Raw genomic sequence first — 14,645 nt, forward strand, 5'->3', positions numbered from 1 at the left:
GCTGTAGAGAAACAAAATACTCAATTTAAATGTGAGACCACATGAATACTTTTAAGAATAAAAGATCCATATGAAGCAGAGAATGAGAAGAAACAACATTTTCCTTTTACCTGTATATATTCTCTATATAACTTAGTGCCTGTGGCTAAGAAATTAATTTCTCTCTTTACCCTAGGTAGTAAAATGTAATGGTATTAACACTGAAAATTAATGATACATTCAGAGCTTCCCTAGGAATAAGGAAACAAAAGGGGTGGAGACACAGGATACATGAGATAATATAATGATTCTGAATTAAACCACAAACCAGAAGGACCAACACTGCTCCAAATTGTTAAGTAACAGAGGACTATCTATTCAGAATCTAAGACCACATCCTTCTTTTTCAATTATTTTATGCCTGTGGGCATGGAACCTAAAGTTTCAAAATTATTCTCTTATAGCAAATTGGTGCTGTCACCCAAGCTACAGGTGCCTGTTTCTGTCCACAAAAAATAATTTAAGTAATTATTGAGGAAAAAGCGTAGAATTGCATCATGTTTTACATTTGATCTCTTTGACATTACATGAAAAACATGGATATTTCGTAAGAAGTGCTCTGGTAAATTGAAGAGAGCAACAACAACCAATAGACCCAGATGATTCTTGCCACTCTGACGTGGGGGGTGGAAATCCTTCTTAACCACAGATGTGATTGTCATTTAACTTGTGTGTTTCTGTATATGAGTAAGAACCTCTGAGGTTAAGTATTCATTCCCCTTGGCGAATTTTCCATAAAATTCCATGGATTTTAGATTGCCCTAAAAACACCTCTTAGGAGGGGAGTGTTTCAGTCTTTTTTTTTTTTCCCCTCTTTCTTTTTTCAAGTGACAAAGAAAAACACTTTTGTGTTACTTAACCGGACTTCAGCATGGAGAACATTGGCCATATTGCCTATGTTTCTTTTCTCTTGCATCGCTCTTTGCCAATCTGATTACTCACCATCGTATTCACCAATATGCCTGCTATTGGGATAATCTCTGTTCTCCAATTGACTCTGCTGTCTGCTTCTTCCTGCCTTTCTGTACCTTCTACAGTTTGCCTACTTGAGAAGGTATTGGTTGTCAAGACACATCTCCTTGAGGAACTTTTATTTTTTTAAAAAAAAATTTTTTTTTTCAACGTTTATTTATTTTTGGGACAGAGAGAGACAGAGCATGAACGGGGGAGGGGCAGAGAGAGAGGGAGACACAGAATCGGAAACAGGCTCCAGGCTCTGAGCCATCAGCCCAGAGCCCGACGCGGGGCTCGAACTCACAGAGCGCGAGATCGTGACCTGGCTGAAGTCGGACGCTTAACCGACTGCGCCACCCAGGCGCCCCTTGAGGAACTTTTAAAGTCTGTCTTGAGCAACATCCCTGTCCCCAGTACAAACACGTATTCATCCCCTCAAATATAACTTCTTCTTCCAGCTTCCAATGTACCTGGGTTCCATATCACATATGGCCTTTAAGTTGTATTCTAATTAGTCACACACTTGTCTTTGTTCTAAGGTTGTTTGAATGTAGGAATTGTTTTACTCCCTTCTTGTAACCCCAGTATTCAGTACAAGGCCTGGGCTATCATATACACTCAGTAATGTTTCTTGAATAAATGAATAAAGGAACAAATAAGTGAGTGATAAACCAGACAGATACTGAAGGACAAAAACACGTTGCTCTTATATATTAACACATTCTGAGGAGAGGTGGGAGGAAGGCCTTAAATAATATCAAATGACTTTTCTTTTTTTTTTAATTTTTTTAAACATTTATTTATTTTTGAGAGAGAGAGAGAGAGACAGAGTGTGAGTGGGGGAGGAGCAGAGAGAGAGGGAGACATAGAATCTGAAGCAGATTCCAGGCTCTGAGCTGTCAGCACAGAGCTCTACGTGGGGCTCGAACCCATGAACTGTGAGATCATGTCCTGAGCCGACTAAGCCACCCCAGGCGCCCCACATATTACTTTTCGAGAAAACTTTGAGCGAACCTGATTTTAGACATTTTTAAAGTGAAATACACATACCAAGACTGCTGTCAGAATCAAATAAAAACCTGGAATCCAGGCCTTAAATATCAGGGCAGCATGTTTGTGTAACTAGCAGAGCTGCTGTTGAGGTTTTAGGAAGTGGGAAGTAGTGATTGCAAAGACCTGAGAGGTGGAAGTCCTGTTCTGTTGTTTTTTTTTTTAATTAATTTATTTTTTTAAATTTGTATCCAAGTTATTTAGCATATAGTATAATAGTGATTTCAGGAGTAGAATCCAGTGATTCATCCCCTATATATATAACACCCAGTGCTCATCCCAACAAGTGTCTTCCTTAATGCCCCTTGCCCATTTAGCCCATCCCCCCTCCCACAACCCCTCCAGCAACCTTCAGTTCTCTATATTTAACATTCTCTTATGTTTGTCCCCCTCCATGTTTTTATATTATTTTTGCTTCCCTTCCCTTATATTCGTCTGTTTTGTATCTTAAATTCCACATATGACTGAAGTCATGTATTTGTCTTTCTCTAATTGCATTTAGCATAATACACTAGTTCCATCCATGTTGTTGCAAACGACAAGATTTCATTCTTTTTGATTGCTGAGTAATACTCCATTGTATCTCTCTCTCTCTCTCTCTCTCTCTCTCTCTCTCTCTCTCCACACACGCACGCATACACACACCACATTTTCTTTATCCATTCATCTGTCAATGGACATTTGGGCTCTTTCCATACTTTGGCTATTGTCAATAGTGCTGCTATAAACATTGGGGTGAATGTGCCTCTTCAAAACAGCATACCTGTATCCTTTGGATAAGTACCTAGTAGTGCAATTGCTGGGTCATAAGGTAGTTGTATTTTTAATTTTTTGAGGAATCTCCATAGTGTTTTCCAGAGTGGCTGCGCCAGTTTGCATTCCCACCAACAGTGCAAAAGGATTCTTTCACTGCATCCTCGCCAACATCTATTGTTGCCTGAGTTGTTTTTTTTTTTTTAATTTTTTTTTTTCAATGTTTATTTATTTTTGGGACAGAGAGAGACAGAGCATGAACGGGGGAGGGGCAGAGAGAGAGGGAGACACAGAATCGGAAACAGGCTCCAGGCTCTGAGCCATCAGCCCAGAGCCCGACGCAGGGCTCAAACTCACAGACCACGAGATCGTGACCTGGCTGAAGTCGGACGCTTAACCGACTGCGCCACCCAGGTGCCCCTGCCTGAGTTGTTAATGTTAGCCATTCTGACAGGTGTAAGGTGGTATCTCATTGTAGTTTTGATTCGTACTTCCCTGATGATGAGTGATGTTGAGCATTTTCTCATGGGTCTATTGGCCACCTGGATGTCCTTTTTGGAAAAGTGTCTATTCGTGTCTTTTGCCTGTTTCTTCACTGGATTATTTGTTTTTTGGGTGTTGAGTTTGATAAGTTCTTTATAAGATTTCAGATACTAACCCTTTATGTAATATGTCATTTACAAGTATCTTTTCCCATTTTGTCAGTTGACTTTTAGTTTTGCTGATTGTTTCCTTCACCATGCAGAAGGTTTTTATCTTGAAGAGATTCCAATAGTTCATTTTTGCTTTTGTTTCCCTTGCTTCTGGAGACATGTTGAATAAGAAGTTGTTGCAGCCAAGGTCAAAGAGATGTTGTTGTTTTTTTAAATTTTTTTTTAATGTTTTATTTATTTTTGAGACAGAGACAGAGCATAAGCAGGGGAGGAGTAGAGAGAGAGGGAGACACAGAATCCGAAGCAGGCTCCAGGCTCTGAGCTGTCAGCACAGAGCCCGACGCATGGCTTGAACTCGCAAACCGCAAGATCATGACCTCAGCCGAAGTCGGACGCTTAACCGACTGAGCCACCCAAATGCCGCAGTCAAAGAGGTTTTTGCCTGCTTTCTCCTCTAGGATTTTGATGGCTTCCTGTCTTACATTTAGGTCTTTCATCCATTTTGAGTTTATTTTTGTGTATCATGTAAGAAAGTGGTCCAGGTTCATTTTTCTGCATGTTGCTGTCCAGTTTTCCCAACACCATTTGCTGGAGAGACTGTCTTTATTCCATTGGATATTCTTTCCTGCTTTGTCAAAGATTAGTTGGTCATATGTTTGTTGGTCCATTTCTGCATTCTGTATTCTGTTCCATTGATCTAAGTGTCTGTTTTTGTGCCAGTGCCATACTGTCTTCATGATTACAGCTTTGTGATACATCTTGAAGTCCAGAATTGTGATGCCTCCAGCTTTGTTTTTCATTTTTAGGATTGCTTTGGCTATTTGGGGTCTTTTCTGGTTCCATACACATTTTAGGATTGTTTGCTCTAGCTCTGTGCAGAATGCTGGTGTTATTTTGATACGGATTGCATTGAGTATGTAGATTGCTTTGGGTAGTATCAACATTTTGACAATATTTGTTCTTCCAATCCATGAGCATGAAATATTTTTCCATTTTTTTGTGTGTGTCTTCTTCAATTCTTTTATAAGCTTTCTATAGTTTTCAGTGTATAGATTTTTTACCTCTTTGGTTAAGTTTAGAGAGGTGGGTGTCTTAAGTAGTTAGGAAAAGGAAAGCCCAGTGAGATAGGTGCAGGATCTGTAATGACTGTAGGCCACCAGATGGAATTTCTTTTAAAATTCTGTTTTCCCCACTAGTGGCTACAGTTTTGTAAGAATAAATGACCATTAGTGGTTATTGCATTTTTTTGTTTTCAGTGGAACAGCTTGATGGTTTTTAGTTACATAAGAGCCCTACTCCTTTTCCCTGCTGATGTCCCGAGTTATCCTTCTCTTTGTGTGCATACTAAGTGAACATTTCCAGATTGCCTTGATGACTCAGCCCCTTGACCAGCTTCCCAGCTGTACTTGTTCCCTAATACACACTTCTCCACGTTACAGGATTACAGAGCTTTGCAGGCCATTGAATAGGATTTAGAACAAGAATGACAAATTGTCACCTGGTGGGCAGCACTGATTATATTTTTATTGGCATCACAGAGAATAAGTGCATGACATGTACATTGTCCTTTTGTGTTGCTAAGAACTTTTCTGCCTAATATAAAAGGCATTTAACAAAGGCCATGTAAAATGATTTGCCATATGTATGTTGGATGTGAAGATTAGAACTTGTCATTAGTTGTGTTTTGGTTTAGTGTTCGTCCTGGAATTCATGAAAGATGAAAATTCTGCATACCACATTGATAATCTTCCACATGGGCTGAGTACCACCCCATGTGCTCAGTTGGATTTGCCATGTTGCTTTCACCTCATCTTCGATTCCAGTGAACAACATCAAGTCATTGTGACTTACAGCAGACCTGCCAAATGCTAAAGGAGTAAGCCTACTGCTGTGGTTCTGTAATGACCCTGATAATGATAGCCTTGCCCATGCAGACATGTGTTCTTTCCCCTCCTTCTCTAGGTACCTACTCCTGAGGAAAGAATATAATTTCTATCTCTGCTAACATCTGTCATCTCTACTCTTGAATTATTTTGCCTTGAAAAATTGAATCAAGTTATTTATCATCTAAATGGAAAGTTTGATCGCTTACTGCTTAGGTCTAGATAGTTTGAATTACCTGTATTATCACATTTCTTAGATACATCTCAGAATGCTATAATTTTTACATAAAAGCATAAATTATAGGATGAGGAGGCCAATCTTAATATATATTATGAAGGTTCTTAGAGTGATATGGCCTATGACTGTCATTGTAACCCAAATAGATTTTTGACTGTTTATAAAACTGAAACAACTAATTCACTTTAATTGATGAGATTCAAGATGGAATTATGGCGGTCATGAATCACAATAATGTAGATCTGCTAAAATGTCAATATGATGACACTCAATTATTAATGGCATAAGTATCTAATGTATTAATGGGATTCCAAGTAAGAGAAATAAAACACATATTTTGATCTTACCTTAAGTCATGTTGTACCATACATAAATCAAGCAGAATTTGGCAATTTTTATCTAGCATTTATCATGAATCAACAATTAATAGTGGGAAGCCACACTCTTGAAACAACTCTTTCTGATGTAGATTCAGCAAGTCACTTATAGTCATTGGGCTTCCTTCATTCTCTTTTTTATGTACACCAAAAGGTTGTAAGTAGACCCATTCTTGGCTCCCAGTATTTTTACCAATTTGATAGATTCTGCTGCCAGAGGTCTTTAAAGCTCTTTAAGAGGAACCCAGCACATGGACAATATAACATAGGAGAAATAGCATCAGATAGAGGCAGGAGCCCTGGGCTTCAGATTAAGAGTTTTCTAGAACCTTAATGTCCTTAGATGTAAAATAAGAAGCTTGGCTTTAAGAGTACATTGCTCTTCATACGTGATTTTTAAGCAGCAGAAATTTTCTACAAAGGAAATCTTTCCTAGAATCCCAACATACAAAACTGATCAAAGTGGAATTGTTCTAAAGTCCAGAGCTCCACTTATTTGACTCATCCTTGCATTTAATTAATTAATTTATTTTTTAAAGGTTTTATTTTTAAGTAATCTCTACACCCAACACGGGGCTCGAACTTATGACCCCGAGATCAAGTCACGTGCTCTACCGACTGAGCCGGCCAGGCTCCCCAAAGCCCCTACATTTTAGATGATCATTAAAGTTCTTTCCCATTTGGAACTGCTAATGTTTTATCTGAATTTCAACTGAAGTTATATTGGGAATGAAAAGCTGATTCATGTGAAAAGGGGACATCATCGGAGGAATTTAGGCAAGCACATGGTGGCAGACTCACTGGCATGGTGGTAGGGAAGATATGTTCCAAGTCCATCTCCACAGACACAGCTATGTGAACATGTGGAGGGAACTCCAAATGGTAGTCAAGAACATGTCATTAGTGCGAGAGAGACCTTTGGCTAGGGTCTGGGCTCAGCTCTACCCTTTACGAATTACCTGAGTAAGTTGTTTAATCTCCCTAACACAGTTTTTCTCATCCATAAAATGAGATCGATAATGGCGCCTACTCTCTGGGGTTACTGTGAGGATAAATTTCGTAGTAAGTCTGTCAAGATCCTGGCACCATAGCGTTAGCACTGTGAGAGCTCATTTGAACACAGAGATGTTTGATGAATGAATGAATGAATGAATGAATGCACGCATACATGAATGAATGAATAAAAGAACAAATTGATCAAAACTAGCTTTCTACTTTGGACATCTGGAATGTCTTTGTGTCAGTTAATTCAGTTTTAAGTATTAAAATTCAGGTTTGTGAAAGCAAATTACTTGGAGATGCAAATAATCAAATTCTGATTGTGATCTAGTTCCATCACTTTTGAAGGAATAAGAAAAATTGAGATGCTAACATAACCTGAATGACTTTCATTTAGAGAGCAGAGCGTTTGTCAATTTAATATTTTGTCCACGAACACAAAACCCTCTTGAGAAAGGGGGCTTTCAGAGCGGTGATTCTCAAACTTCACTCTCATTAGAATCCCCTGAAAGTGCTGGCTGAAGCATGGTTGCTGGGACCCATCCCCAGTAAAGTCTGAGATATGGCTTGAGAATTTGCATTTCAGACATGCTGCCTGGTGATGCCGATGCTCCGGGTCTGGAGCACACACTCTGAGCATCGCTTCTTTAGAATAAAGATGATTGTAATTAAATTTAACTCAGTTACTTTATTTGGGGAGCAGAAACTAAATACAGAATGGTGATGAAAAGGCATTACTTAGAGACTTATTTCAGCTATAAATTTGAGTTCAACCATAATTATAAAACTTGTGATTCTCTCCAGGTATTTGATTTATTTCTCTCTAATCCTATTTTTAACACGAATATGCTTTTACTGTTCAAAATAGGAACAGACCTTTTTGTATAACATTGGTTGTATCGCTGAACTTATTTGTAAGCGATTCTTGCACTGGTAGTGTTTACACTTAAACATGTTTTCTTGCTTTTGTTGTAGTACGGAAGAGAAGAGAGCAACTGGACAATCATAGTATCCTAAATGGAAAATACAGGATATCATCTGTGTGCTATGGAGACAAACTGTCGCAGTTGAATTACAATAGATTTCTTTGGCTACCTGTTTTTAGTTGTGCCTAATGTAGTTTGTGTTATCAGTTGTTACCAGGTGATTGTTTCCTCATGCCAGAGAAAATGAATTGCAATCATCAAGTGGTATTTTGTAAACTCAGTGTTAAAAGCTTACTTCACCTTCTCTTCAAAAGATGATAATGTAAGCCATACGGCATAGACTTTTCCTCAATAATCTTAGTGCCTCCCTTATTAGTTTCCTCAGATACAAAAATATTTTCCTCCTTAGTATAAGTTATGTTCTGCTCCTCAACCAAATGAGTTTCTTTGTGTTTGAAAACTGATCTGAGTAGATTTCATAGGTAATGTTTCCTGTGACATTATCTTCATCTTCAGAAAATGGCTGTGGGTTTTTGTTTTGTTTTGTTTTGTTTTTTTAATAATCAAGACTGAAAAACTGGTATTTCTGCTTTCACATTTTTCTTTGCAGGCCCCTTAAATCCATCTTAAAGAGTAGATCTCCTTTCTTCCTGATGTCACAGTCTCCTCCAGGCTCTCCTTGTGCATCAGCAGGACCTGTGCACATCTCCACCATTGTCCTTTCCACATTGTATTGTGATTGGCTGTTTGTCAGCCTCCAACACAAGACTGAGGCTCTTGTGCCTTTGAGATCTTTGTATCCCCCTGCCTGGCACATAATAGGTACTCATTAAATAATGAATGAATGAACATTTAGCTTCTATAGAAGTGTACCTTCTTTGTTTCTATATTATGAAACCTCTTTATTAGAATTTGTGGTTGATTCTGACATTGTGTCCATTTACCTCACGTTGTCTTTATTTTCCAGGGACTGCTAAGTCATTAGAGATACTCAGAGGCATAGTTTGTTGGAGGGATTATTTCATATTTGAAGACTGCCTTGGAATTGAAATAGCAGCTCTAGAGAGGTCATGATATCATACCAACCAAATGGAAATGACCTTTGTGAAGTGTTAAATACATGTATGTTACATGTTAAATACAAAATAAAGAATCATATTTAGCTTTTGGTAGAAAGCAAAGGGGTATACTTTGATATACCTCATTTCTGTTGAATGGGGCTGGGAGGATCACATGGTTAGAGTACAGGAGAGCGATTCTAGATGATCTTTTCCTCATTTAGGAGCTGTGAGTTAAAATTGAATCCTGGTTTATAATTTAGGGGAAAGTCAGTCAAACCTTGCTAGAAAACGTTTACCCTTGGAAGGTCAACTCTCAGACATATTTTGGTTTCCCTCAGTTCTAGTAACTTTCATCTTGCTGATCATATTTCATTCTCTTTTCAGAGCAAGGGGAAAAAAGACCTTCTAAAAGTTTGATGTGTTAGAAAAATTTCCTTAAGGCATTTAGCAGCACATAGCAAATGGGGCTTTGATTCTTTTCCAAGACTTTTGGCCATAGGGTTCTTTTAGATAGGAATGGTAAAATGAAAATTAGGGAAGTATATAAGATGAAAAGGAATAGTAAAAATATCTTTTAGGGGGCTTTTAATTGGTGATCTGAAGTCTTGGAAGTCTGTTCTTTTCAGGCCTCAGGTGCTTTAACTGTCCTCTGCACACTTCACCGAGTAGTGTTCTAAGGGTATGCATTTACCTTGGCTAAATCCTGTGACCTCTTTTTTAAAGCAGTAATCTAGAAAAGACTTGCAGGTAATTCTAACCTGTCAAGTAGCACTTAATAACTAGACCTACATTTCTATGAGAAATGGAAGTCATTTGTTTGCCATAAATACATTTCACACTTTGCATCTCTAAATTTAGTATGGCAACACATGTCCCTTATAAAAGTTAGAGAACAACATGTCTTGACATTATGTCTCTATGATTTCTTTCATCAAACCTTAAGAGCATTTTAAGCCCTTTCTACCAGATGGAGTGAAAACTAAGGATATATATTTTAAAAAACTGGAGGTCTCCTAAAACTGAGAGAGCGCAGTCTGCCATTTTCTTAAGTAATAAGACAGAAAATTGACCTTGACACTAATTTGTTAAATAGATTTAAAAGGAACATCTGCACATCTTTTTTCCTTGTGCACTATTTGTTTAATTGCAGTGGATTAATACAGCAAGAGTGACACATTATAACTAGGCAATTATCCATTCTTCAAGACTTAGTTATCCTAACACTAATTGATCATTTATGGTGTAAGATAGTCTAGCATTAGGAACATGTGAGGCTAATCTGCTCAAAAAGATCAACAAATTAATATTGTTGCTGATATTTGCATAATTGGCTGCAATTATTTAATGTTTAATTGGGTTGATCAAATGAGATTCAACAATTCACATGTGCATGAATATAAACAGAACTGGTGGCACTTAGAATGATAATGATTAACTTATTTTTCATGTTCTCTTCCTCCCACTTTTTTCATGTTTTACATTTCAGACCAAGTTTGTCAGCTTTTTCCTAAACACATTGGTAGAAACCGGGATCTTTTTATTATTTTTTTAATGTTTATTTATTTTTGAGACAGCATGAGCAGGGGAGGGGCAGAGAGAGATAGAGACAGAATCTGAAGCAGGCTCCAGGCTCTGAGTTGTCAGCACAGAGCCCAGCGTGGTGCTTGAACTCACAAACTGTGAGATCATGACCTGAGCCGAAGTCGGATGCCCAACTGACTGAGCCACCCAGGTGCCCCGGTAGAAACCGGGATTTTAAAATGAAGTGTTCAGATATAAACAAAACTTGGGCATTTCCTAAAGATATTTGCTATTAGAATTTTTTTTTATTGTTACAGTCATTTATTAAGGATTCAAATCATGGATGCCCCAAAAGAAGCATCAACGGCAGGGGTGTGTACCATGCTCTGAAGGACCTGCAGCTGGCAGAAGTGAAATTAATAATACCTGTTTTAACCTTTGCTTTCAAAAGTGCAAAGGAAAAGTAAAAGGGAAAGAGAAATAAGTGAATGAGAAAACTTGTTAGGAATCATGTTTTTTTTTTTCCTCCCTGGTAAACACACTCTATTCTTTTCTCAAAATGTTGCCATAAGGTAAAGGAAAAAAAAAAAAAAAGATGACAGACGATAGCAGCAGGAAAGTACAGTGAACACCACTTACATGCCGTGCAGCGTCAGCACTCCTGAAGTTTGGGGAAGCCTACGTGAGATGCCCTAGGATCAGGTTTATTGCTCGATGTTGTTGTACCTAAACGAGTGGTCTTGCTTCCTTCAAATCGGCACTCTTGAACACTTGAGGCAATTAATGAGTATGTTTTGGTCAAAAGAATTATAGGAGCCTCTTATTAAAGCAGTAGATTCAACTCCACGTTAGGGGGTTTTTGCTATAAAATCAGCTTCCAGAATAAGCTTATTTGTTCTCCCTATTCCCACACAGTGCTCAGTTACTGTATTCTTTTTCCTTAAAAAGTTCCTTTTTAAGAGCATACATTGAGTTTACCATTACGATTGGGAAAAATGTATTTTAGGCAGAAAATAACAATACTTGTTCACTTGTTTATATTTTCTAAAATATTTAGGGCAATCAATATTCGTCAGATGGACTAAAGCAAAGGGCTTAGGGGTCAGAGAAACATTGTAAGGCTCACTTATTTTATATTCAGATGCTAAATGTGATCAAAGAATTCTTCCTTGTAATGTGGATTTCTTATGTGTATATTCAGAAACTTAAGTTACCAATAGTAATGCTCATGAATAATTAGTGGATAATTCATAATACCTGTCACTTTGTGTTTTTACAAGTAGAATTTGTTCACCTGTTTTCCAGATATCTGCTCCCAACAGAGAGTACCAGCTTTTCAGTAAGGATTACCTATTAATTGACAAAGATCATAGAGATTATAGTTAATTTGATAAATGTTGGTTGAGTACCCACAAATTTGCATCTAACACAGCTGGTGGTAGGGATTAGGAAGTTAGTTTTAGAAAATAGTATATAGACATTATCCTCGTGGAGTTTATACTCTACTAAAATTTTTAGATAAAAAAAGTGTTATTTAATGCAGTTAGATAATAGATGATGACTAGAACACATCTCTTATCAAGAAATCACAATGAACATTTCCATCTCATTTTTTAAGGAAATTCGTCCCTTTTTCCATTCCTTTCTTCTACTGCACAACTACTCGGTAGGATTAGTATTTAGAGGGTTATTCAACCACCGTCTACATGGTGCGATTCCCTGTTGGTTTACCGCTTACTTCCAACCTGCCTAGTACATTTGATAACTACATTCTCTGGAGCAATGTTAAATTGTCATGGTTCATCTAACAAGAGATCATCTGAAATTACAGCATCCTTGCTGATCTTAAACTCAAAGCCAGATATTATTGAAATAAAATGTTCCTAGAATGAGTTTTTCTGGAAAATGTCTATTATGAATCAAACTCTTTAGAGCTTTAGCTTGAAAATGATGGATCCAGCTACTCAGAAAATCACAAGTAGAGGACTAATATAACAATGACTTTTCATGGTTTGAGATTTTAAAAGAAAGGCCATTTAACGTATTGCAAAGAGATTCATATTCATCATGGCCAAAACACGCTTTAAAAAAAATTCAGAGGTAGAAGAAAGTGATTTTTCATCCTTAGTGTACATACCACATCAAAAGACTTCAGATATTAATTTGGGGAGCTTGATAAAAAACATATCAACATGATGTAATAGTGTTTGTGGGTAAATAATTCTGTGGGATCAGATAGAAGTACATACATTTGCTTTCGTGAATGATTTGAATGAATGATTCAAATGTGAATGATGAAGGCATGAAATTTGGTATTAGAAAATGAAGCGGTCTTTAAAATCTGGATGCAGTTGAAGTCTTAAGTAAGCCTTTTTCTGTCTGGAAGTATATGTTTCATACCTCTGTAGACCCTATGAATAAGGCTTAAAGCTTAAGTTGTATAATGTTCCAATTTACAGAATCCACTGTTGGGATGTAAGACTTGACTGCAAGCTGTGGTATGAGAATGAATTAAAATGTAGTTTCAATGACAGATTTCTCTGCACATCCACTTTTATAATGGCTAGGTTCTACTATTAAGTTATGGGGCAAGAAACTTTTAATTAGAGAAGATGTCAGAAGAAGAACAACTGAAGGTAGAGGAAGAAACACAGGAAAAAAGTCAAACTTGCTTCTGTGTTGTCCAGAGAAGCCTTGTCCTTATTCGGCCAACCATAGGGATCTTTAGCATTCAACATAGGTGCCAAATACCAATAGTGCTGAGGAGGAAGTGGCTAAGTATAAGGGCCAGTTCATTAGGTATTAGAATTAGGCCATGATCTCGAGATAATAACCTGACGGTCGTGTTATATGGAAACCACTGTACTACAAATTTAGAGAAGACTGTATAAATCCTTCAACTACTTAAGATTCGTGAAGCTTCTTGAGGCTGAAAAAATAAGTGACAAGGAGTACATTGTGACTTTTGCACAGCGCCCCCCCCCCCTCCCCGCGCGCCTTAGAAATACAGTTTACCGCCATCCCCTTTTCCTTGGTGAAGGCTACCTGATTTGGAAATGAGTTGAATATTGTCATTTAGTTTTTAACTAAAATGTTCAACATGCTGCAATTTCTCCAGGTTAATTTCACAGCAGTCATTCTCAGGGTTAACAAAGGAATGCATATATCTGCCTCAATTTTTACATCTTTGGTAAGTTTCTAAAAAGTGCAGGAATTCTCTCAAGAGTATGGCTATAAGATTTCGAATGAAGTCTTAAAAATAAGCTAGCTAATCTGTATGCATCTGTAAGTTCTGCAGATGTTTCCCTGGTGACTTATGAGAATGAATGATTCTGAAATGGACTCAAGTGGCTAATAAACAGAGCCTATGTCACTGCTGAAGAGTTTGCACTTGCTTAATAACGGTGACTGAGAGAAAATAAGTAGTTTGAGGAAGTAGTTTTTAAATCGGAGTTTATAGATAGAAACAGGAGAATATCAGCTTAGCTCTGGAATTTTTAGAATATGTGCTGTTACACCTAAATCTAATTGCAATGAAAAATCCCAACCATTGATTGTCTCAGAGTTCTCTAGTTGTGTAGTCATTCTTGAAATTCTCTTTAAGAAAAATCAAGTGCAGAGAAATAAACACTTTGTAAATAAGGCTTGGCTTTCATGAAAAAATTGTTTAAAGGTTACGTTAAAAGATTTAAACTCACTGAAAGTGTAATCGAAATGTGGAGAATAACGTGGGTAAAGGAAACTACCTCATTCTTTGAAGGTTTTGTAGAAGCACAATTAAACATCCTAAAATGGCTTTGTCACTTATGAACCATCTGGTGTGAAAGAACTCTATATTTGTAATGTCTAAAGGACCTGGAATAATTGTATTTTTGCTGGCAATAGACACATTCTTTATTGTTTGCAGGTCTCATGAAATCTTTAATTACGCACTTGTTCCTGTCATCAATAAAACAACTTAAAGGAATCCTGTTTGTGTAGTCTCTTGAAATTAACATTTGTTGGATGCATGAAAGTAATGCTTAATTACCATTTTCGTGACGTTCTAAGGCTTTTGGTCATGGGAAGTAAATGTAGTGTGGTATTTTTAAACCAAAATGACACTGGGAGCGTGAAAAGAATTGAGCACACCCGAAAAACCTATTAACTATTCACCTGGGTAGAATCTAAATCTATTTTCAAACATTTGGC

At 37.4% G+C, this 14,645-nt stretch overlaps 1 protein-coding gene across 3 annotated transcripts in view; it reads left to right on the top strand.

Moving 5' to 3' along the window:
- The window catches only part of BCAT1 (branched chain amino acid transaminase 1), a 107,258-nt gene extending 92,837 nt beyond the window's left edge, over positions 1 to 14,421 (top strand). For all 3 annotated transcript variants that reach the window (XM_086713841.1, XM_086713839.1, XM_086713842.1), the window contains exon 11: positions 7,922 to 14,421. In XM_086713841.1, coding sequence (XP_086569967.1) covers positions 7,922 to 7,963 — 42 coding nt within the window. In that variant the 3' untranslated portion in view covers positions 7,964 to 14,421. The remainder of the gene's footprint in view (positions 1 to 7,921) is intronic.
- Positions 14,422 to 14,645: the final 224 nt, after the last annotated feature.

The sequence above is a fragment of the Puma concolor genome, chromosome B4 (genome assembly GCF_028749965.1).
Source record: "Puma concolor isolate L17-30 chromosome B4, mPumCon1.1.hap2, whole genome shotgun sequence".
NCBI lineage: Eukaryota > Metazoa > Chordata > Mammalia > Carnivora > Felidae > Puma > Puma concolor.